The sequence below is a fragment of the Galeopterus variegatus genome, unplaced genomic scaffold, assembly GCF_000696425.1.
Source record: "Galeopterus variegatus unplaced genomic scaffold, G_variegatus-3.0.2 Scaffold1169, whole genome shotgun sequence".
Lineage (NCBI taxonomy): Eukaryota > Metazoa > Chordata > Mammalia > Dermoptera > Cynocephalidae > Galeopterus > Galeopterus variegatus.
The window spans coordinates 84,366-106,182 of NW_007727280.1; the positions used below are offsets into that span (position 1 = coordinate 84,366).

Below are 21,817 nucleotides of genomic sequence, written 5' to 3' on the forward strand. Positions count from 1 at the left end.
GGTTAGAGTCATTTCTATGGCCTGCCTTAGGGAGAAAAAGGAGCAGGTGAAAGGAGGGTAGGAGAAGGTCAGGGAGAGAGAGGCCTGCTTCTGAGACCAAAGGCGCCATGCTTATTGCTTTAGTCACTTAGGAAATAACAAGAGCTATGGGAGTTATGAGCCAGGAACCGTGGGTGAAAACCCAAATATATATATATGTATCTCATAATATCACAGTGGACAGGTGACCAGTGGACAGCCAAGGATGGCCTCCAGGCTCATGAGAGGTGGGGCATTAGTCACCCGCCTCTGACCCAGCTCCCACCCAGAAGTCCCTCCTATCACACAACAGAAGCCCTGGACTCAAGACCGCGGTCCCCTTTTTTGAGAGTTTTCCCACCTCCTCCATAAAGAAGCAGCCTGCTTTCGGGGGGACTCAGTGGTCAGCAGACCTGGGGTCTAGCTCTCAATGAGCAGCCCCAGGGAAGTCACTCAACCACCTAGAATCTCATTTCTTTTGATGTAAAATTGGGCTGACGATGCCCCTGCCTTTCCCAGGGTTCTGATGAGAACAGTTGAGGAAGGCAGGGTGTGTGGTTGGCAAACTGGAAAACACTTCACACATGTGTGCTTACAACACAAAGGATTATTTTTTATTATCAATGGTAAGGTATTTAAAAATGTAACAGCAAAAGATGGGAAAGGGAAACCAGGTGAGGACTTTTGTTTAGTGAATGCTCAAAAATCAGCAAAACCAGTGTTCTCAACTGGGGTGATTTTGTGCTGTGGGGAACATTTGGCAAAGTCTAGAGGTACTTTTGATTCTAACGACTGGGGGAGGTGATGCTACTGGCACTTAGTGGGAGGAGTGCAGGGGTGCTACTAAACACCCTACAATGTGTGGGACAGCACTGCACCCCACTGCCACAAAGAACGGCAGCAGTGCTGGGGCTGAGAACTCTGTGCTCAGCTAAACTGAGGCCTCTGCCTGGTTTGAGAGAAGCGTGAGAGGCAGAGGACTGCAGGGTAACTGGAAGTAGAATCAGTGGTAAAGAGACTCAGGCCCACACAATCAAGCAGAGCCATGCTGAGATAAAGGCCTAGATTTCAAAGACCATGAGATTCTAAGTGAAAACATGACAGAAACCAGCTTAATTACACTACCAGGAAGCTGTTTCTGAAGAACTGGTTCTCTTGTATTCTCCCAGTGGGCACATGCTGGGCAGGGATAGCAGCAGGTCGGGGCAAGGCTGGGGCAGAGGCCTCTCCTCCACCCACACTTCCTGTCTCAGCAGCTTGTTTGTTCCCTGTTCTGACCTGAGAAGACAGGTCCACAATGGGAAGGGGGTCTGTACCCTGCTTAGAGCAGCTCAAGACTCCAGCGGGACTCTCCTGTGTGGCTCTCTGTTGCCATCCTCTTGTGCTTCGAGGTGATGCCACCACCAGAGAGGCCTCTGGGACCGAAGGGAGTGGGGATGAGGGAAGAGGATTTGGGATTGTTTTCCTGGCTCTATTTGTTCAATGTTCAGCTCAACATGGAGAGGTTTGGGTCAGTCCAGACAGGGGCTTGGGACGTTGGGTACAAAGCCTTGGTGATACTAAACTGGGAGGTGTGGACCACGTGGAGAGCAGAAGGGTCCCGAAAAGGAGAGCCCAGACCGAGCAAACTCCTCCATCCTCCCATTGCACAAATGACACTTGAGGAACACGACCTCCCTAATGTCACTGTGGGAAGGAAGCTCCCAGGAGACAAGGCCATCCTCATCTAATAAATCCAGGTCTTCACTCTGATTCCTCAGGTGCCTGCCTCCCTCCTCACCTTCCTTCCCTTTTAAAAAAAAATAAGTTCCTATTTATAACCAAAACACTTGTTTTAGTCCGTTCTGTGTTGCTATAATAGAATTACCTGAGACTGGGTAATTTATAAGGAAAAGAGGTTTATTTGGCTTACGATTCTGGGACAGCTGCACGGGCCTCAGGTTGCTTCTACTCATGGCAGAAAGTGGCAGCAGCCGGAGGGTACAAGCAGATCACATGGGGAGAGGAAGTAAGAGAGAGAGGAGGTGCCAGGGTCTTTTTAAGCAACAAGATCTTGCGGGAACTAATAGGGTGAGAACTCACTCATTAAACCCCCCTCCCCCAGGGAGAGTATTAATCCATTCATGAGGGATCCACCCCCATGACTCAGTTTCCAACACCACCACATTGGGGATCAAATTTCCACATGAGTAGGAGGGGACAACACATCTACACTCCATCAACATTGTTCTGGTTTCTACTGCTATAGATTAGTTTTGCCTGTCCTAGAATTTCACATAAATCATACAATATGTATCCTGTTGTGCCTTGCTACTTCCACACAACATTACGCTCTTGAGATCATCCTTACGACTGTATCAGTAATTTGCCCCTTCTTATTGTTGGGTAGCATTCCATTGTAAGAATACATGAGGGTATACTTTAACAAGTTTGTGGAAAACAGAATTAAAAGATAATAGGAAATAGTTCTTTCCATGCATTCTTTGAAGACCCCTCGTATCACAATTTATTTATCCATTCTCCTATTGGTGGACTTTTAAGTTATATTCAGTGTTTTATCATTATGAATAGAGCTGCTTAGGAATTTCCTTCTATTTGTCTTTAAAGCATTAGGGTGGGAAGAAAATGAATCAACATGAAAATCACACATCGAATAAATCGATGAGTCTGAGATGTTAGGAAGAAGCCTGAGAGGAGAAGGAAAGGAACATTTATCAGGCACCTACTCTCTTAATGGTCACTGGGTCACCAAGCAGTACTAACGCCCCTTCATTAAAGAGAAGCATGCTTTGTTTTATGACTTTCTGGCCTAGAAAAATACAGTGATCTACTCTGGTACAATATTACTGTTGGATTCATTTCTTTTCAAGGCTGATGAAAACTTGGCAAGAACTGCTGCTTCACAAACAGACCCTGAGGACCATCTCTGAGCTCAGTGTTTGTTTTGGTTAACTCTGCTTGGCTGCTTAGAGTTGGCAACATTAACCATTTACAGAGCCCATTATGACTTGCATAGGCTTTGAAGACCTTTTGTGCATTGCTACCACAACTATCTTAATTCAGATCTTATCTCCTCTAGTAAGTGGTAACAGACACTATAGTAATCCCCCCTTATCCACAGGAGATACGTTCCGAACCACGGATAGTACCAAACCCTATGTATACTATGTCTCTCCTATATGTACCTATCTATGATAAAGTTTAATTTATAAATTAGGCACAGAAAGAGATTAACAACAATAACTAACAATAAAATAGAACAATTATAACGTACTGTAATAAAAGTTATGCAAATGTGGTCTCTCTCTCTCAAAGTATCTTAATATTTTAGACCACAGGTAACTGAAATTGTGAATGAGGGTGGACTAGTGTGTTGGGTACTGCCCAGAATCCATAACATCTCCTTTACTAGCACCCTCCCTTTCCCCGGCAGAAACATGACTTGTTGACTTATCCTACGCCAGGATCTATATACAAGGACGGGGTCCCCCTCCTCATCCCCAGAAGTAGAATTTTGATTTGTCTAAGACAGTTATGGTATTGTCATTCCCCTGCTGGAGATTGAGTTAGGCAGAGCATGGGTCACACTTGTGACAAATGAAATGTAAGAGAAGTCTGATAAGGGGCTTCTTGGAAAGGGTTTACTTGTTCTTAAAAAGGAAACATTAGAGATATGTAAAGAGGAACAAGCCCTTTTTTGTCTCTGGACATGACTATATGAGGAGGTGATTTCTGGAGCTGTGGCAACCCTCTTGTGACCATGAGGAGACAAGCCTGAAGACAAAAGCCAAACACTGAGGAAGCCGCAGTCCTAAATAACAGAGAGAGGCTTGCTAAAAGAAAATGATATTTATTCAGAAATGGGCATTGCAATGGGAATATGTGTGCCATAGTAAACCATGTGTGTATTCAGGGATGTAAAGGAAGGCAAAGGTTTTTAAAGGAAAAATGAGGAGGATTACGTAATTGTTTTGAGATAATTATCCTTGGCTAGGATCAATAACAAGGGTGGCACCAATAGGAGGTTGGACAGGCAGTTACTGGACAAACATTCTCACAAAAATATTTTTGGGTGTAAGGTTATGGTGGCCTTTGTATAAAGTTGTAGTTTTTGCAGCGTCTTTTGCAATAATTTTTGTTATCAGTCATTCATACATGAGAACCTTCCCTTCATGCACTTCCCCAGCTCTATTTGTCATGGGTTTTAACACAAGTGACTCCATTTTAATTCTGACAACATTCACAAAACAGAATGAAAAAACGGAAGAACCTTGGCCCTGATGACTTATCTAACCAGTCATACCAGAACCACAATTACGGCTTTTTATCTCAAATTCCCCTAGACCTGCTTTCATAGCTCTTTAGTTAAACTTTCAATAAAAAACATGTTCTCCCAGTTTTGCATTAGGCAGAGGAAGGAACAGAAAAATAAAACGAAACAAAAAACAACCTGCAACCTACATACCTTTTCTATTCTTTGAAAAACACAGCTTTCCCTTCCCCCCAGGCCTCCAACACTCAAATTTAGAAGTGATGAGCCAATGCCTGAATCCCAAGGAGAACAAAAATAGTGCTTATTAAATTTAAAAAACATACAAACAAACAAATATAAGATGAGCTGACTACTTTAAACATCAAGTTTTGAGCTATTTCCCTGGAGAGGGTTTGAGACAGGTGATAATGCTTCCTAGGTCAGAACAAAAGACGTTCAGAAGATGCAGAGGCCCTTGACCCTGGGACTGGTGATCATCCCCTCCCACCCGAGTGNTCGGCCACGGGATCGGCCACGGGATCGGCCACGGGATCGGAACCCTCGGTGTTGCTCCCGCCCCTCGCTCAGCCAGTGAGCGGCCGGTCCGCATGCGGGATCCGAACCCTTGGTGGGAGCGCCACCGTGCTTCCCAAGTGGCGCATTATAGTAGTGCGCCACCGGGCCGGCCCTAGCTGACTACTTTAAACATCAAGTTTTGAGCTATTTCCCTGGAGAGGGTTTGAGACAGGTGATAATGCTTCCTAGGTCAGAACAAAAGATGTTCAGAAGATGCAGAGGCCCTTGACCCTGGGACTGGTGATCATCCCCTCCCACCCGAGTGCCCCAAAAGGCTAGTGGCACCCACCTACCCTCAGCCCTGAAGCAGCTGGCGTGGATTTGAGTTGCACTTACTAAGATAGCATACGTAAGGGAGTTTATAATGACCACCCTTCTGGGTGGGGTCTACAACCTGGAAACTATTCAGCCTCTGGAAAGATTCAAAAACACCAGTCACTCCAAGACCCCGCAGGATTGGAAGGGTAGAAAATCCTCGTCAGGAGGGTCCTCCTGCCAGGTAAATAGAAAGAGTCTTAGGAAACCTTACATTCCCATTTTGTCTCCTTCATTGAAACACATTGACAGATGGAAAACCTCATGCATAATTTCCCTTTCTATTTCTAAATCTATTCCTTCAGATTATCCCCCCATTATAAAATAGGCTGTCGTAAGTATACAAAAATGTGGAAAACAGAAAAATCACCATAATTTACCACCTTCACAAAACAATTACGTCAGGAGGGTCCTCCTGCCAGGTAAGTAGAAAGAGTCTTAGGAAACCTTACATTCCCATTTTGTCTCCTTCATTGAAACACATTGACAGATGGAAAACCTCATGCATAATTTCCCTTCCTATTTCTAAATCTATTCCTTCAGATTATCCCCCCATTATAAAATAGGCTGTCGTTAGTATACAAAAATGTGGAAAACAGAAAAATCACCATAATTTACCACCTTCACAAAACAATTAATATTTTGTTCCATTTCAGTCATTTGTTTCTGAACTTATTTTCAAAAGTACAGCTTCTTATGGCTGGGTATTTTTGTTTTGTTTTTGGCTTTTGGTTTATTTTTAAGATCTCAAGAAGGATGGTGGGATATCCTGAAAATAAGGAACAAGTAAGTGAAGGACCATCTTTCTTATTTTTAAAGGGAAAACTTTGGAAATTATATTAGAACAAATTAAGTAGGCTATTTAAGAAGATTCTAGAAAAAAACCCAGCAGATCATCAGCAAACTCCTAAAAGAGTATAAAAAAATCAAGATATATCTGGTTGGCTGCAAATATCATCTTGTGGTAAAAAATCATGCCAAAGTGATTCAAGTCTAGTGGACTATGAGGAACTCTTCAGATAGGGGAAGTAATAGATATAATCTACAGGGTTTAGCTAAGCTTTTTATTTTGTCTCATGTGATAGTAGCCTCCTCAACAAGCTAACATATTTCCATTAGGAGAGAATGAGGTAGTTCAGAGGGGATCATTTAAGGAGGATTGTCAATGGCTCTACACAACTCTGAACTGAACATTTTAAGTGTCTTCCCACCGGTGTTTATCCCTGTGCTGGGTTGATTTTAGTATCTTTACTAACAACTCCACAAAGTGCTCCTAACAGTGGCTGACAAATAGCAGGTAGCTGTTGTTATGAAATTGAGAATATGCCTATTAATCTAAAATACCCAGGTTTCCCAAACCCAAGTCCAATGTGCTATACTATATAGGCATGACTGGCCACCAGAAGCCCTGGAAGGTTCTGGTGGGTTGCGCAGTGGAGAACACACATATTGGCAGCAAATCTAAAGGGGCCGGGCCAAGCACAATTCCAGAGATCCAAGGATGGAAGGCACCTTCATCAGAAATAGTGTTTTGGGGGGCATAAAGGAAGCAAATATAAGTACATGTTACAATTAGATGAGAGGGAGTTCTTAAAATAGCTAGTTACTTGTCTAAAGCTTATGAGAAAGAGATATAGTCACATGCTGCATAATGACATCTCAGTCAGCAATGGATAGCATATATGACGGTGGTCCCATAAGATTATAAAAACTTTTTTTTTGCAGCTGCCAGTATGGGGATCTGAACCCTTCACCTTGGTGTTATAACACTGTGCTCTAACCAATTTAGCTAACTGGCCGGCCCATATTGTTTTTTGGTTTTTTTACAATACCATATTTTTACTGTACCTTTTCTATGTTTAGATGTGTTTTGATACACAAGTACTTATCACTGTGTCACAATTACCTACAGTATTCACTACAGTAACATGTTGAACAGGTTTGTAGCCTAGGAGCCATAGGCTATACCATATAGTTTAGGTGTGTAGTAGGCTATACCACCTAGGTTTGTGTAAATACACTCTACGATGTTTGCACAATGACAAAATCACCTAACAACATATTTCTCAGAACATATCCCTATTGTCAAGTGATAAGATTGTACTTGATTGTACAATGCACTTATTTTATCTTTCTCTATAACTTCCTTTTATTGAGCACCTACTATGAGCCAGATGCTCTGTTGGGCCCTTTTCATCATCATGGGGGTGACCCAATTGCCAGAGTAATTCTGGTTTCTCCAGCCACAACCCTGGGTCATTCCACAAAGCATGTTGGTAACAGCAGCAGAGAAGAAGCAAGTTCACTTACCTGGCCTGCCAGGTTGAAGTAAGAATGGTTGGTGAGATTGACGGGAGTGGTCTGACTGGCCTGTGCTCTATAGTTGACCATGAGCTCCCCGCCATCCAGGGTGTATGTCACCCAGACTTTTAACTCTCCGGGGTAGCCTTCCTCACCATCCGGACTGACACGTGAGAACTGGACACCATTTGACAGCACCCGAGGGGTCCAGAGGACCTAGAAAAAAGTGTTTCCAAAGCTGCTTAGTCACTACAATCCCAAGCTAAATGCCACATTTCAATATTTAAAGACAGCTGATTCCAGGAAGAAAAACAACCGTTAAGGCTTTTGAATAAGAGCCTGAATTTTAATTATTCTAAAATTTGATTTTATACAAAGAAGTGGCTTTTGAGAGAAAAAATTTTTTTCTCTTTACCTACTCACATTCCCCATACTCTTTCCCCCTGAATTTATATGTATGTGTCTACAATATTTTCCTCTTCACCTTCTCTGATTATTTTTCTTTGATTTTTCTTCATCTTGGAGCCCCATTCTGATAAGTGTCACGTAGTAATATCTGCCAATAGTACTAAAAAGTCAGTTTAATAAATCAGCCCCTCTCTCCTGGGGGTACTATATACAAATATTTATTAAAAAACACTCTAAGGTTCTCTGTGTTCCCTGGGCAGAGCTCAAAACCAGTAAGGCACTTATTCCATTTGGAAGAGTTCGACCCCACAAGTCAGGAGTCCTGATTTTGGGGCCAGGTTTGTTCCTAGTTCATTTGTGGAAATTTGGGTATCAATTTCTTCCATAAAATAAAGGGGTTGAAATAATGATCTTGAAGATTCCTTCTTGCTGTAGAAAATATGATTCTAAGAATGGCAAGAAAAACATTACGAAAAGTTTTCTAAAAGGTTTTTGCTTTTGGACATAGTGATAGGAATCTTGGATTAACACAGTGGTTCCTCTCTACTTTGCTCTAGAGGCCCTAAAATAATACTTGTAGGGAAAGGAAAATTAACATTTATTGAGTGCTCATTATGAGCCAAGACACTTTGCTAGAAACTTCACAGACACTATCTCATCTGTCTCAGAGAGGACTTAAAGTAGGTTCCCTTATTCTCATTAAATGATGAGAGAACTGAGGCTTGGAAAGGATAAACTGCTTGCCCCAGGCCACACTGCTAGTAAGTGACAGTGGATTTGATTCTGAGCCTGTGCTTGTTGCCTTATTCTGCACTATCAGAGCATGACGTGGCCAGAGATTCTCAGTCCCCTTAGGGAGCTCTGGGCTCACTAGCAAAGGGGCCTTTTGCAGACATGAGACCTTCAATTTGTTGAGAATTCACCAGTCACTGAACTGATGCTTTATATAAATCATCTTACAAGGTAAGGATTTGGTTAAGACAAATGAAATGACCATCTTTGTAGGTCAAAACAATTGAACACTGGCAATTTCATATAACTCCAACTAATATTTTTACATCCATTTTACAGATAGGCAAATGGAGTTCAATGGAGTTAACTTGCCCATTTCTACCTCCCACATCTCAGGGGAAATGGGTAGAACCCTTTCATATTTCATGCCCATTGTTTAAAAGGAAAAAAAATCTTGTTTAAAGTCATATGTGTAATTAGTGACAAGAGTTAGGACTCAAACTCAGGTCTGGCTGTCTACACTATTCTACATCTTAGTTTCAGTGAATTTTTCGTTTAAATCGCCATTTTCAATAGAAGAGTTGAGGCCAAACTCTGTCATTCCAAATAGACTTGAAAGACAGTAACTTCTGTGAGCCACAGGACTGGCCTATGAACCCAGGCTCTGCCCCCCCACTCCTGGCTTGGTCTGGCTCTCATGGACATTGCATTTGCCAGGAAGGGGGAGCCCAGTGGGAATAGAGCTGGTATTTGAAACCAATCCACTGAGCTTAGTAAAAAATTAATTTTACACTCTAATTATCTCTCAGAAATGTTGACTTTTCAAGACACTTAAAACATGAGGACTGTTACATGTATAATTTAAAAAAAGAAAAAAGTCCCCCTAATGGAAAATTTTTGGAATTAAATATTTGAAACAAAATGTTAACTAGCTACCTAGTTTTTCTCCTTTAGAGAAAGGACACAATGGAAAGGTTTTTGTGTAAACTAATATTATCAGTCAAGTATAATTCTTATTCATGGAAGGATTTCCCTGACCCTGTAGTTTCCTTATTTCCAGAAATTTTGTATCTCTAGACCTTCTTATGTCATTTCTAATCCTGTCAGGGTTATTCAACTTTCACCTTTTAAAAAAATGTGTCGATATAAATGGAAAAACACATAGCTCCAAACCAACAATTACATTCAGTAATTGTTAACATCCAACACAACATAAAGCAAACAGTAAAAAACCAAACAACCTGATTAAAAAATGGGCAAAGGAGCTTAACAGGCATTTCTCAAAAGAAGATATACAAATGGCCAACAGACACATGAAAAAATGCTCAACATCTCTCAGTATCAGGGAAATGCAAATCAAAACCACATTGAGATATCTCACCCCAGGACTATCATATTATCAAAAAGTCAGAGAATAACAAATGCTTGTGAAGATGCAGAGAAAGGGGAACTCTCTTACATTGCTGGTGGGACAGTAAATTAGTGCAGCCATTATGGAAAAGAGTATGGAGATTCCTCAGACAACTACAGGTAGAACCGCCATATGATCCATTAATCTCACTGCTGGGTGTGTACCCAAAGGAATGGAAATTATCATGTCGAATGGACACCTGCACTCCTATGTCTATCGCAGCTCTAAGTGTCCATCGTCTGACAACTGGACAAGGAAAACATGGTATATATACACAATGGAATACTACTCTTCCATAAAAAGAATGAAATTCTGCCATTCATAGCAACATGGATGAACTTAGAGAAAATCATGTTAAGTGAAATAAGGCAGGCACAGAAAGAGAAATACTGCATGTCCTCACACATAAGTGGGAGCTAAAAAAACAAAACAAAACAAATAAATAAAAAAAGAAAGAAAAAGATACAACAATTACAATAATTTGTTGAATTTTCAAAAGGAGAGAATACGACTGAGGCCACCAGAGGTGGGAAAAGGGAAGGGGGAAGGGTTAGTGAGAAATTGTTAAAGGGCCACAAAAAATGATTACATTATATAATGTTGAATATACTAATTATCTTGATTTGAACATCAAACATTGCACTCAGGGTTTTTTTTTGAGGGGGGAGGTGCCGCTGGCCTGTATCAGGATCCGAACCCAAGACCTTGGTGTTATAAGGTGTGCTCTAACCAACTGAGCTAACTGGCCAGCCCTGCACACATGTATTGATATTCAACACGGTACCCCACAGATATTTACAATCAATTATATTTCAATTAAAAACAACAACAACAAAGTTTATCTGATATTGTTCATATTACTATGTCAAAACCTACTGCTCAAAAATTTTCAGTGGCTTGATAAAAGCATTCAAAGTCTTTCCCCACCCCTCTCTGGACCATTGCACAGCCATTCTCTCTAATTTCCACATATTGAATGAAATGGTATCTGCTCTTCAAGGGCAGCTCATATCCCACCTCCTCAGTTGCTATTCATTCGCTCAGATCCAGTTCCTACGGCACACGGTCAGCATCTACATTACGGCACTTCCTGCAGCTCGCCTGTAAGTTATTTACATAAAGGTCCATCTCCCTCACTATACTGCGGTCTGCAGGAATCCCCAGTATATGATGCTGCCTGGTTCACAAAAGCTCAGGAGGCACACTGCATTGATGATATGTATATTCACTATTTTGCAACGTTCATAAAGGGGATACATGTTAAGCAGAGCCACAGAAAATGCCACAGTGGAACAGTGGAACAGAGAGAACAGGAACAAGCTAGACCAAGGTGCTGTTCTGAGGCTCCTCTGAAGATCGCTGTCCCAAACCAAGCTGGGCCTTCCGTCCTCTGGCTGGGGTCTGCCCACACACCTGGCATGGTGCAGAGACTCTGTCCTAACACTGACAGAGCAGACGCTACCCTCTGCCTTTCTGCCCTCCCTGGCGTGAGCAGTCCCATCGTTGAGGACAGAGGAACCAATGAGGCTGTCTGGCTCCTGGCCACAGACAGGAAGTTGGTAGAAGAGGGGAAATAGAGCAACCAACTTCCTTCAACATGGCAGGTGGCAGTCAGAGGCAGAAAAGAAGAAACTGTGGCCTCTAGCTGCCATTCATGCTGCTGTCTTCTCTAGCAAACAACCTGGATGGTATTAAAGGAAGGCTAGTTACTGAAATTTTCCCTCTCACAGCCTGAAATCAGACTAGTAAGAGAGTCACTGGGGTTAACCTTCCACTGCGGTAGGAAGCAGGAAGCCAAGCAGCCCTCCCTCAGGGAGAAGCTGTTGGATCAATTTACTTTCCAGACCTTGTTTTCCTGGTCACATTTTATTTTTTTGTTTTGTTTTGTGGAGTTTTTATGTGGAAAGGGGAAAGTGGGGAGAGCCTGAGGTCACTTTGAGGCGCATGGAACTTCAGTGGAGGGGGAGGCCTGGGCACGGCACCACAGTCACAGGGAGGGGCTTCAGGACAGGTCCAGGGAGGTGTGGGTGGGGGGCACCAGCAGTTGTAGTGTAGGAATGAGATGAGCTAGAGAAGGATGGGCCCCGGAATGTGGCCATGGTGTCTGCTCCCCCTGAACCACGGAGCAGCCGCTTTCCTATATCCCCTACCATGCTTGTGCTGTAGGGCCCAGGACTGTGCCTGGCAAACAGAAGGGATGCTTCAGGGCACCTTGTGAAGTGGGCCAGGTGGCAACTCTGCCAGATGCTCCTGACTCACCTTATCAAACCCTCTGGCTCCTCCATGCAGACTGTTGGGCTCCCTGTTAATGGCCAGGTGATACTCCTTCCCGTCCAATGTGAACGTCCCTTTGGCAATTCGGTTGGCCACCCTCCCAACGACTGCTCCAAAGTAGGGCTGCTTCTGGAGGTAACCTGCAAGGACACGGATGACAGCCTTTTTTAAATCTTCAAACCAAAAGTGAGGCTCACACTGCTGCCCACCCCTTTCTTCTGAGGAACGCTGCAGGTACTGACGACTAGGGCTTATCAAAATCCTTATGAAGCACAGAAAAATGGCTTTATACACATGACCTTTTCCTTTTCCAAAAGTAATTCATGTTCAGTATACGAAATGTTAAAGAACTTTATAAAGCACAAGGAAGAGATTGAAACCCTCTTTAATCTCATCCCTAGTGAGAACCGCTGTTAATATTCTTATGTATATCCTTCCATCTTTTAGTATGCGTACAGGTGCTCTTATTTTTCCTTTTTATAAAACTAGGATCTTTGTAATCTGCTTTTTCCCAGGCCAATCAATTTTCTTAACTAAAAATGATACTTTTAATTAGTAAAGGGCTACAAAAAATGATTACATTGTATAATGTTGAACATACTCATTATCTTGATTTGAACATCACATATTGCACACAGGTGATGATATTCAACTCTGTACCCCATAGGTATGTACAATCAACTGTGTTACAATAAAAATAAATAAATAAATGAATAAAACGAAAGACAAAAGAAATGATACTTTTGTGTAGTCTCGAGAGGAAACTATCTTATTCTTCTTTCTCTTTTCATTTAAAAAAAAAAAATCACACAGATATAGAGTAGGCTTGCCAGAGGAAATATAGGATGCCCAGTTGGATTGGAATTTCAGATAAACAATGAATAACTTTTAATATAAGTATGTTCATATTATTATTATACATGGGACACACTTATACTTAAAAAGTATATATTTTCTATCTGAAATTCAAATTTAACTGAGCATCTGGTATTTTTATTTGCTAAATATGGCAACTTTTTTCTTTTTCCTTTTTGTCTTTTTTCGTGACCGGCAACGGGATCGCAACCCTCGGTGAGGGGAAATAGAGCAACCAACTTCCTTCAACATGGCAGGTGGCAGTCAGAGGCAGAAAAGAAGAAACTGTGGCCTCTAGCTGCCATTCATGCTGCTGTCTTCTCTAGCAAACAACCTGGATGGTATTAAAGGAAGGCTAGTTACTGAAATTTTCCCTCTCACAGCCTGAAATCAGACTAGTAAGAGAGTCACTGGGGTTAACCTTCCACTGCGGTAGGAAGCAGGAAGCCCAAGGGAGCGCCGCCACGCTCCCAAGCGCCGCAATCTACCAAGTGCGCCACCGGGCCAGCCCTAAATATGGCAACTTTAATAAAGAGTTTTAACGTGAAAGCCTTCCTTCATCTTTCAACTCCCCTTCTTCCCAACAGTAACTACTATTAATGGTTTGGTATGTACACTTCATTTTTAAAAACAATAACTACACATAAGCATAAATACAAATACATAAACACATATTCTATATAAAGCGAATTGTACTATATACATTATTTTGCAATTTTTCACTTATCATAAGTCTTAAGATCTCTCCGTGTCACTACATATATATCTACCATACTCCTTTTGATGGCTACATGGTATAATGATGTGCATAAACTGTTGCTGGGTTTTTTTGTGTGGAAAGAGGTCTCTAAATAGCAATGTAACATCCCTGTACTTAAACTTTGTGCATGGTTAGGGCCAGTCTGTGGCGCACTTGGGAGAGTGCACCGCTGGGAGTGCAGTGATGCTCCTGCCGCGGGTTCGGATCCTATATAGGAATGGCGGGTGCGCTCACTGGCTGAGCACGGTGTGGGCGACGCCACACCAAGGGTTGCGATCCCCTTACCGATCACGAAAAAGACAAAAAAAAAAAAAAACTTTGTGCATGGGCATAGTAGCGTACTTTCCTTCTCTTTAAGTTCCTCTGTGCTTAGTTTACAATGAAAGAGACTGAGGTTTGGAGAGAGTTTGTTTTCTGTGTTATCTATCACCGTGATTACTTTCTACTCTATTTTTCACTCAGATGCCCTTGGAATTCCACTCTCTTTTCCCATGGTACTCTGTATCTGCCATGTTTACTTCAGATCAGAGAATGCACTTCAAGCATATGAACTATTTTTTCCACGGCTGCAGGAGCTCTGGGGATACAGACCCTGACCCAGTTAGGGCAGTTACAGGTCACAGTTTCCCATTACTCAAATGCGCACAAGTTAAACATTAATTGTTCTCTTTCCTGGTCTTTCCTGGTTCACTTCCTTGCTAATCTGCAGGTGCCTCAGAGTCCTACTCATGGACTATCATAATAGCTAATGCTTACTGAGTGCTTTCTAAGTGCAAGCCACTTTCTCAGCGCTCTGCAATTAACTCATTTTATCCTCAGAACACTTCTGCTTTACAGATGTGGAAAATCCAGTTTTATAGATGTGGAAACTGAGGATAGAAAGTTAAGTCACTTGCCCCAAAACACACAGCTAGTTAGTGGCAGAACCGGGACTTGACCAGGCAGCCTGGCTCTTGAGTCCATGTTCTCAAGCACCCCATTATTTGGAAAGCACAAGGCTACCTGACTGACAGACCTTACCACCATCCCCAAGCACGGGCCAGGCTGATCTCTCCACTCATTCCCACCTCTCTCCCCACCCTCTTCTCTTTCTGAAACTGTAGTTTTAAAACTCCTGACACTGGTTAACCAAAAAGATCCCCACAGGGCCAAATAACCTTTCATTTGTTTTGCTTCATCTGCTTTTCAGAAGCTCAAAAATGTAAAGAAAGCAGAATTTTTGTCTAAAAAACTGTTTGACGGCAGCTATTTTTTTTGTGGGTGGGGGAGGCTGGTTGGTACAGGTATCAAATCCTGGACCCTGGTGTTATCAGTACCATCCTCTAATCAGCTGAGCTGAACTGGCCAGCCTGTAGCTATTTTTGATCCCTCTCTTGGTTCATTCAACAAATGTGCACCAAGCCCCCACTCTCTGCCAGAGGCATGCTAGGCAATGGAGACAAACTTCTGCCCCATGGGCTTGCAAGAATTCCTTCAGAAAGGACCACTTCCTGGCAAGGGGGTTAATCAGCCCTGGAGATAAGCACTTGCCATTTCCTTAGTTTGGAGGAATAGTTCTTAAGGATTGAGGAGAATGGAAACCCCTGCTTCCAAATGTCTCTGAAAAACCCATCAAAACAAAGATTTTAGATTATTTTCATGTGCTACTAAGCTTTCAGCTCAAATCAGAATCACAAAAAGTGACAATCCCCAAATCCTGAATAGGGTGTGACTAAATGGTTGTTTTGAAATGCAGAAAATACTGTTTTCCATAAAAAAGTTCCAAGTTCCTAGGTCAAGCCATGAGTGCTGATTTAATCAAGTCAATTGGCTGAGGTGAAAGAGTAGAGGGAATGTTGGCCCCTTTTACTGGGCAAGGCACTGGCCAGAATAAATGCTTGACCATGGGATATGGCCCTTCCCCCTCCTCTAACACCTCAAGGACCCCAACTGTGACACCCACCTCGGACAGCCCAAATCTTACTTAGCCACAGTGCCCTAAGTCTGAAATAAAATTACTTGCTCTCAATGACCTCCATCCTCTCCAATGACTGTCCTTTGGCTTTACGAGGAAAACAACTAAGTTTTAACTGACAAGACTTTAATCATCCCAGATAGTTTGTATATTTTTAATGGCTGTGGTTGTCCCAGATGAATCTCTACACCATTTCCATTTTTTCAGTGTTCAAGTGAAATAAAAATTTCTAGGCTGGCTGGTTAGCTCAGTTGGACACCAAGGACAAGGGTTCATATCCCCATCTGGCCACCTGTTCCCCTCTGCCCCCCCCCAAAAAAAGTTCTAATAGTGTGAGGGAAGATATTTGGGGGCTCTGTGGAAAAAACAAACTCGTTTTTTCCCCACTATGCTCTCACAATATGCTTCTAACACCAGATGTGTAGGGACTTCTCCCCACCAGCAAACAAGCCAGCAATTTTGCAGTGGACACCAGCTGGATGTCCTCCAGTTCAACCTGTCTCAACACTATCTACCTGGAGATAGCATCAGATCCCACAGGTTGAGGGCTCAGCTGCATAAGACTGTCACCCATTTCTGAGGCTAGTTGCAAGCGTCAGGTTGTTTTATCTGTGCTTTGGACCGATTGGCTATAAATTGGAGTTCCACAACCCCCTCCTTGGGGATTTGATTAATTTGCTAGAGCAGCTCACAGAATTCAGGGAGATACTTACTTATGTTTATAGGTTTATTATACAGGATATTAAAAAGGATACAGATGAAGAAATGCATATAGGGCAAAGTATGGGGAAAGGGGCATGGAACTTCCATGACTTCCCAGGGGGCACCACCCTCCAGGAGCCTCTACATGTTCAGTTATCTGGAAGCTCTCCACACCCTGTCCTTTTGGACCTTTTAAGGAGACTTCATTGGATAGGTATGACTGAAGCATGAACAACCGTGTAGAAATGTAGGAACCATATAGAAATGTGATTGGATATGAACAACATGTGGAAATGTGATTGAAGCATGAACAACTGTGTAGAAATGCGATTGGACCAAAAAAGTATGACCTAATACTAATAGACTGAGTGGGAAAACCTAGTCTTTTCAGATTCTTCTGGGCCTCTCTGTGCAGCATTCCTTCCTCCTGGGGAAGGGGCAGGACCTCTTCTAAATGGGGGTCTTACGACCTACAATCAGAAAAGGCAGGTCAGAGAATTTCTTTATGACCAGCTCCACGACAGAAAGGCGGAGGGAGGTTAGAGTCGTTTCTATGGCCTGCCTTAGGGAGAAAAAGGAGCAGGTGAAAGGAGGGTAGAAGGTCAGGGAGAGAGAGGCCTGCTTCTGAGACCAAAGGCGCCATGCTTATTGTTTTAGTCACTTAGGAAATAACAAGAGCTATGGGAGTTATGAGCCAGTAACTGTGGACAAAGAACAGTGTGTGTGTGTGTGTGTGTGTGTGTGTGTGTGTGTGTGTGTGTGTGTGTGTGTGTGTGTGTGTGTATACCAATCATAATATCATAGGGGCAAAGGAAGGAAACGGGATAAAAATGATTCGTTCTTATCAGAGATGTATTGCATATGTGGTCAGATATGGTCAGACAGAGATCACAGCCCATAGTGCATTTAATCATCACAACCCATTTGTTTCAAGTGAGGAAATAGGTCTAGAATGGTTAAATAACTTGCCCAAGGGCACACAACTTTAAGGGACAAAGCAGAGATTTAAACCAGAAATCCTCAATGCTCCCACAAGGATACTGTTGGGCATGTGCAACATTAAACTGCAGCCCCTAATCTGATCCCTTTTTTCTCTACTATCTCTTCTTTTTTTTTTTTTTCCTTTTTGTCTTTTTTCGTGACCGGCAACGGATCGCAACCCTCAGTGTCGTGCCCGTACCGGACCGGGACCGGCAACGGGATTGCAACCCTCAGCGCTGCACCCGCACCTCGCTCAGCCGGTGAGCGGGAACCGGTCTGTACGTGGGATCCGAACCCTCGGCGGGAGGGTCACCGCGCTCCCAAGCGGTGCACTGTAGCAGTGCGCCACCGGGCTGGCCCTCTACTATCTCTTCTAAACCTGGGTTTCTCAAAGCACTAAGTTTATTTTTTCTATGTTTTCCATAATGGTGCTCATGGCAGTAATAGCTGGGTATTTGGAGGTAACTGAGGGAAAAATGGAAGGGACAGTGTCTCATAGATTATATACGTAGGTTGTTTATACCTTTGGCTTATAAGCAAATAGTCTCATCACAGGCTTTGAAAGAAGTCATAATGACAGTAGGTGGAACATGCAGAAGAAAAACATTTTAAATATACAAAAATAGTAGAAAAACTCACAGAGGCATTACTGATTTTTCCAGGCTGTTACTAAAAGATTGCATAATTTACCTCTGTTGAATTCTACAGAAGAAAGATCTCATTTTCCCGGGAGAAACTGAACCATTCTGACCTCCAGTGATGGCCGTCATCCAAGCAGTTTATATAATCTGTCTGGGAAGCTGGCGATTGTTCACATCCAACCTGCCAGTCACAAAAGGACCATATCTCATGGAATTATCCATGCTTGGCTCTTCCTCATGAATGAAAAATTTGGGGGACATGGTAATCTCAAGATAACCCCTAATTCTGTCAAGTCATCACTTTAAATTATTTACCTCAGTTTGTTTATATATACTTAATGATAAACCAGAAATCTGCTCTGACTGAGGTCAGCTAAATTCCTAACGCCTTGGGAAGTCTGGGATGAGCTGGCAGCCCCATCCCCACATCCTGAAAAATGTTTACCATAAGATCATTTTAACTGAAGAGCTAGAAATGCTGTCAACAAAGAAAATGATCAATTAACTCAGGAATGCTAAAAAAAATCTTGTTACTCTTGCTTATCAATAGGATGTAACCGAGAACTAATCATTAGACCATAAAGTACTAAGTAACGAGTGAAAAAACTGATGTACTGGTTGAGGGGCTGTCCCCTCTCTTCCCTTTGTCTTCCCCTTCTCTGTCACTAAAAAAAATAATGAAACTTGGATTATAATTTGGAACATACGGGGCCGGCCCAGTGGCGCACTGCGCTGGTGCGCTGCTTGGGAAGCGTGGTGGCGCTCCCGCCGAGGGTTTGGATCCCACATACAGACCGGTTCCCGCTCACTGGCTGAGCAAGGCGCAGGGGCAGCACCGAGGGTTGCGATCCCGTTGCCGGTCCTGGTCCGGTACGGGGGCGACACTGAGGGTTGCGATCCGTTGCTGGACACGGAAAAAGACAAAAATAATAATAATAATAATAAAATAAAATAATTTGGAACATACGGTTCAAGCCCTTTTGAATCTGTATCTTTCTGGGCTGTGGTCACAAATATTTGGCTCAAATAAATTCTCTGATTTTTTATCAGTGCCTCAGGTTCTTTATTTCAGGTTGACACTTACACACTCAGACATTTTAGAAGAATATACAGTGAAAATTAAGTTTTCTCCCTACCCCTTTACCCCCAGTTACCCAGGGTCCTTTCTTATGGACAACCACTGTTACCAGTTTCTTGTTGACATGGGTTTTAATACACCAGAATTGAAGTGTAGTAGCAAAGTGCCATAAAAATAATAGCAGAGCATCATTTCACACTTTTCTGATGGAGACAATTATGCTACCTGTTTTCACATATATGAAGTCTTATTGATCTTGGGCAATACTAAAAGAATCTATAAAAAACTAAAAGGTCATAAAAAGGGAAATAGAGTCCACTCAACAATAATCTCAAAGTTGGCTGAACATATTAGAAAGCATTACTTAATGTTCTAAGGGTTTTCCGCCTCAACGTTTTTGCAAAATAGCTTTCTTTACTTTTAAAATAATCAAATAATCTAAAGTACAGCACAGGAATAAAAATGTCCATCTCGATCCAGCACCTAGAAGAATATTTTAAATGCTCCGATTCAACCTGACAGTTTGTGAAGCCTGAGATGCACCTGTTAAGAAAATGCTATTGTACATTCTCACGATACCGTATGTTGCTAATAGGGAGGGCAATAAAATACCGACTAGGTAATTGAAATTCTTTCACCAGGACTCCCACAAGGGTCATAGACTCACAGAGATGACTGTGTAAATGCTCTCACAAAACTGACACTTCTATGCCTATCAGTAAAGTGGTGCTTTCCAGGTGCCACATCACAGTGGCTTATATTTCATATGAGTTCCAAAGATGCCTTGTGTTTTTAGATTCATGTGACTCTTAACATCAGAACTCAAAAAGTCAAGAAACAAGGGAGGTGTGTGTGTGTGTGTGTCTTTGTAGGGGGTGAGTAGTACCTCTCTGAATGGTAACAAGGCAGAGATGCAAATGAGGCAACAAGAGCAGGTGCCCATAGACTGTCATCTTCAACTCTTTAACTAGCTCTGGAATTCTAGGACATATGTCCAATTCTCCTTTGGTTCCATTGAGCGATTTTGCATGAATCAAGTAATCTCTTTGTGATACTGTTTCAGCCTAGAAAATCGTTATGCTACTAGCAGAGAGAGATGACTCAGCAAAATGCTTCTAAAGAATCTTCTTTGTCACTTGCCAGTGCTCTTGCCTTCTGACTCTGAAGATGTCTTCCCCAGAAGTTGGAGGGGACGTGGAGAGGAAGGGGGCGTCGAGCTGATTTTCTCCATGTCCTTGCACCTTCCTACCAGTGAGTCTCTTTATAACAGACTCACTTAAGTTATCAAAGAAATTCTTTAGAAAGCTACCCCCTTCTCCAAGCCAAGGTGTGGAGACTCCAAGGCAGATAAAGACAATCAGAGGTAAGAAATAGGATCCTCAGGAATATTCTTATAATAAATTTTGTTAAGGAAACAGAACAAATTTCAGACTCCTATGGTAAAAAACAAAACTCTCAGAGTTTCAGAGATGACTCCAAACCACGAGCCAAGTCACATATTTAAAGAACAGATAAAAAGACACACCAAAAGGAAAACCTCAAACTTCCTCTCCAGCAGAATTTGTCCACACCCCCACCATTGGGCAGAGGGTTTTAATTCTGTTTTTCTTTGCCAACTATATTTCAAGCCTCATTTTCTGTCTAGTTACACTGTAGTGCCAAGAGAGCACGATGTGCATTTTCCTTTGCTGCAATCAAACTGCAAATGTAATTATTTATTTATGCAATTATTGGGTTAAAGTCTATCTCCCCAGCTAAACTGCAGGCTCCATGAGGGTGGGGACCTTGTCTGTCTTGTTGATTGAATTCACTAAATTTTAAATGTATGAGTTAACACATAAGTTTTAAATGCATGAATTAATTAATACATGATCCTAATAGCCCATGGATTCCGACGGGATAAAAGTCCATCCTAGTTAGAAGGAGACCTCATTTCTAGACACTGAGTTGGTCTTCTCCATTTTATTCAGTATATGGTGTGCTGGGACCCCGCTGTGCCTAACGTTAGGGAGCATTTCTGAGACAACCAGGCCTCAAAGAGAATCTGATAAAGGAAAAAGGAAGCAGACAATGCACGCCTTTATTTTTCTCCAGAAAGGACACGTGGGCAGAACTGGGAGTCCCACCCCCTCTTGCCTGTTCTTTCCTATCCAGACCCTCAAAGGATCAGGCGGTTCAAAGATCGCTCTAGGGTTGGTGGACTTTTCTCTCACCCCCTAGGGACTTTTCTGTTTTCTTTTGGCGGCTGGCCGGTAGGGGGATCACAACCTTTGACCTCGATGTTATAACCGCGCTCTAACCCACTGAGCTAACCCGCCAGTCCGCCCTCTGTTGCCTTTTTATGTTAATTGAGGCAAAGCCTGAGTGGATAAGCAGAGGTCACGTTCTATAGCTATTTGCATTTATTTTGGTTTTTCCCAAGCATTGGATCGCCATACAACCCCGAGTTATCTGGATCCACTCACTCCCAAGTTCGACGGTCCCAAGCTCGGGGACTTTCGCCTCGGTCCCTCGCATCGCGTTGCCTGCGGCGGGATCTATGGGGGGGCTGGGAGGGTG

General features: G+C 42.6%; 1 protein-coding gene across 1 annotated transcript in view; it reads right to left on the minus strand.

Moving 5' to 3' along the window:
* GALM (galactose mutarotase (aldose 1-epimerase)) overlaps positions 1 to 21,817 on the minus strand; it is a gene marked incomplete at its 3' end in the record, with an annotated part of 26,609 nt that overhangs the window by 1,658 nt on the left and 3,134 nt on the right. The window contains 3 exon segments of the mRNA XM_008575299.1: positions 7,472 to 7,549; positions 7,551 to 7,678; positions 12,273 to 12,427. Of these exon segments, the coding sequence (XP_008573521.1) occupies positions 7,472 to 7,549; positions 7,551 to 7,678; positions 12,273 to 12,427 (361 nt within the window).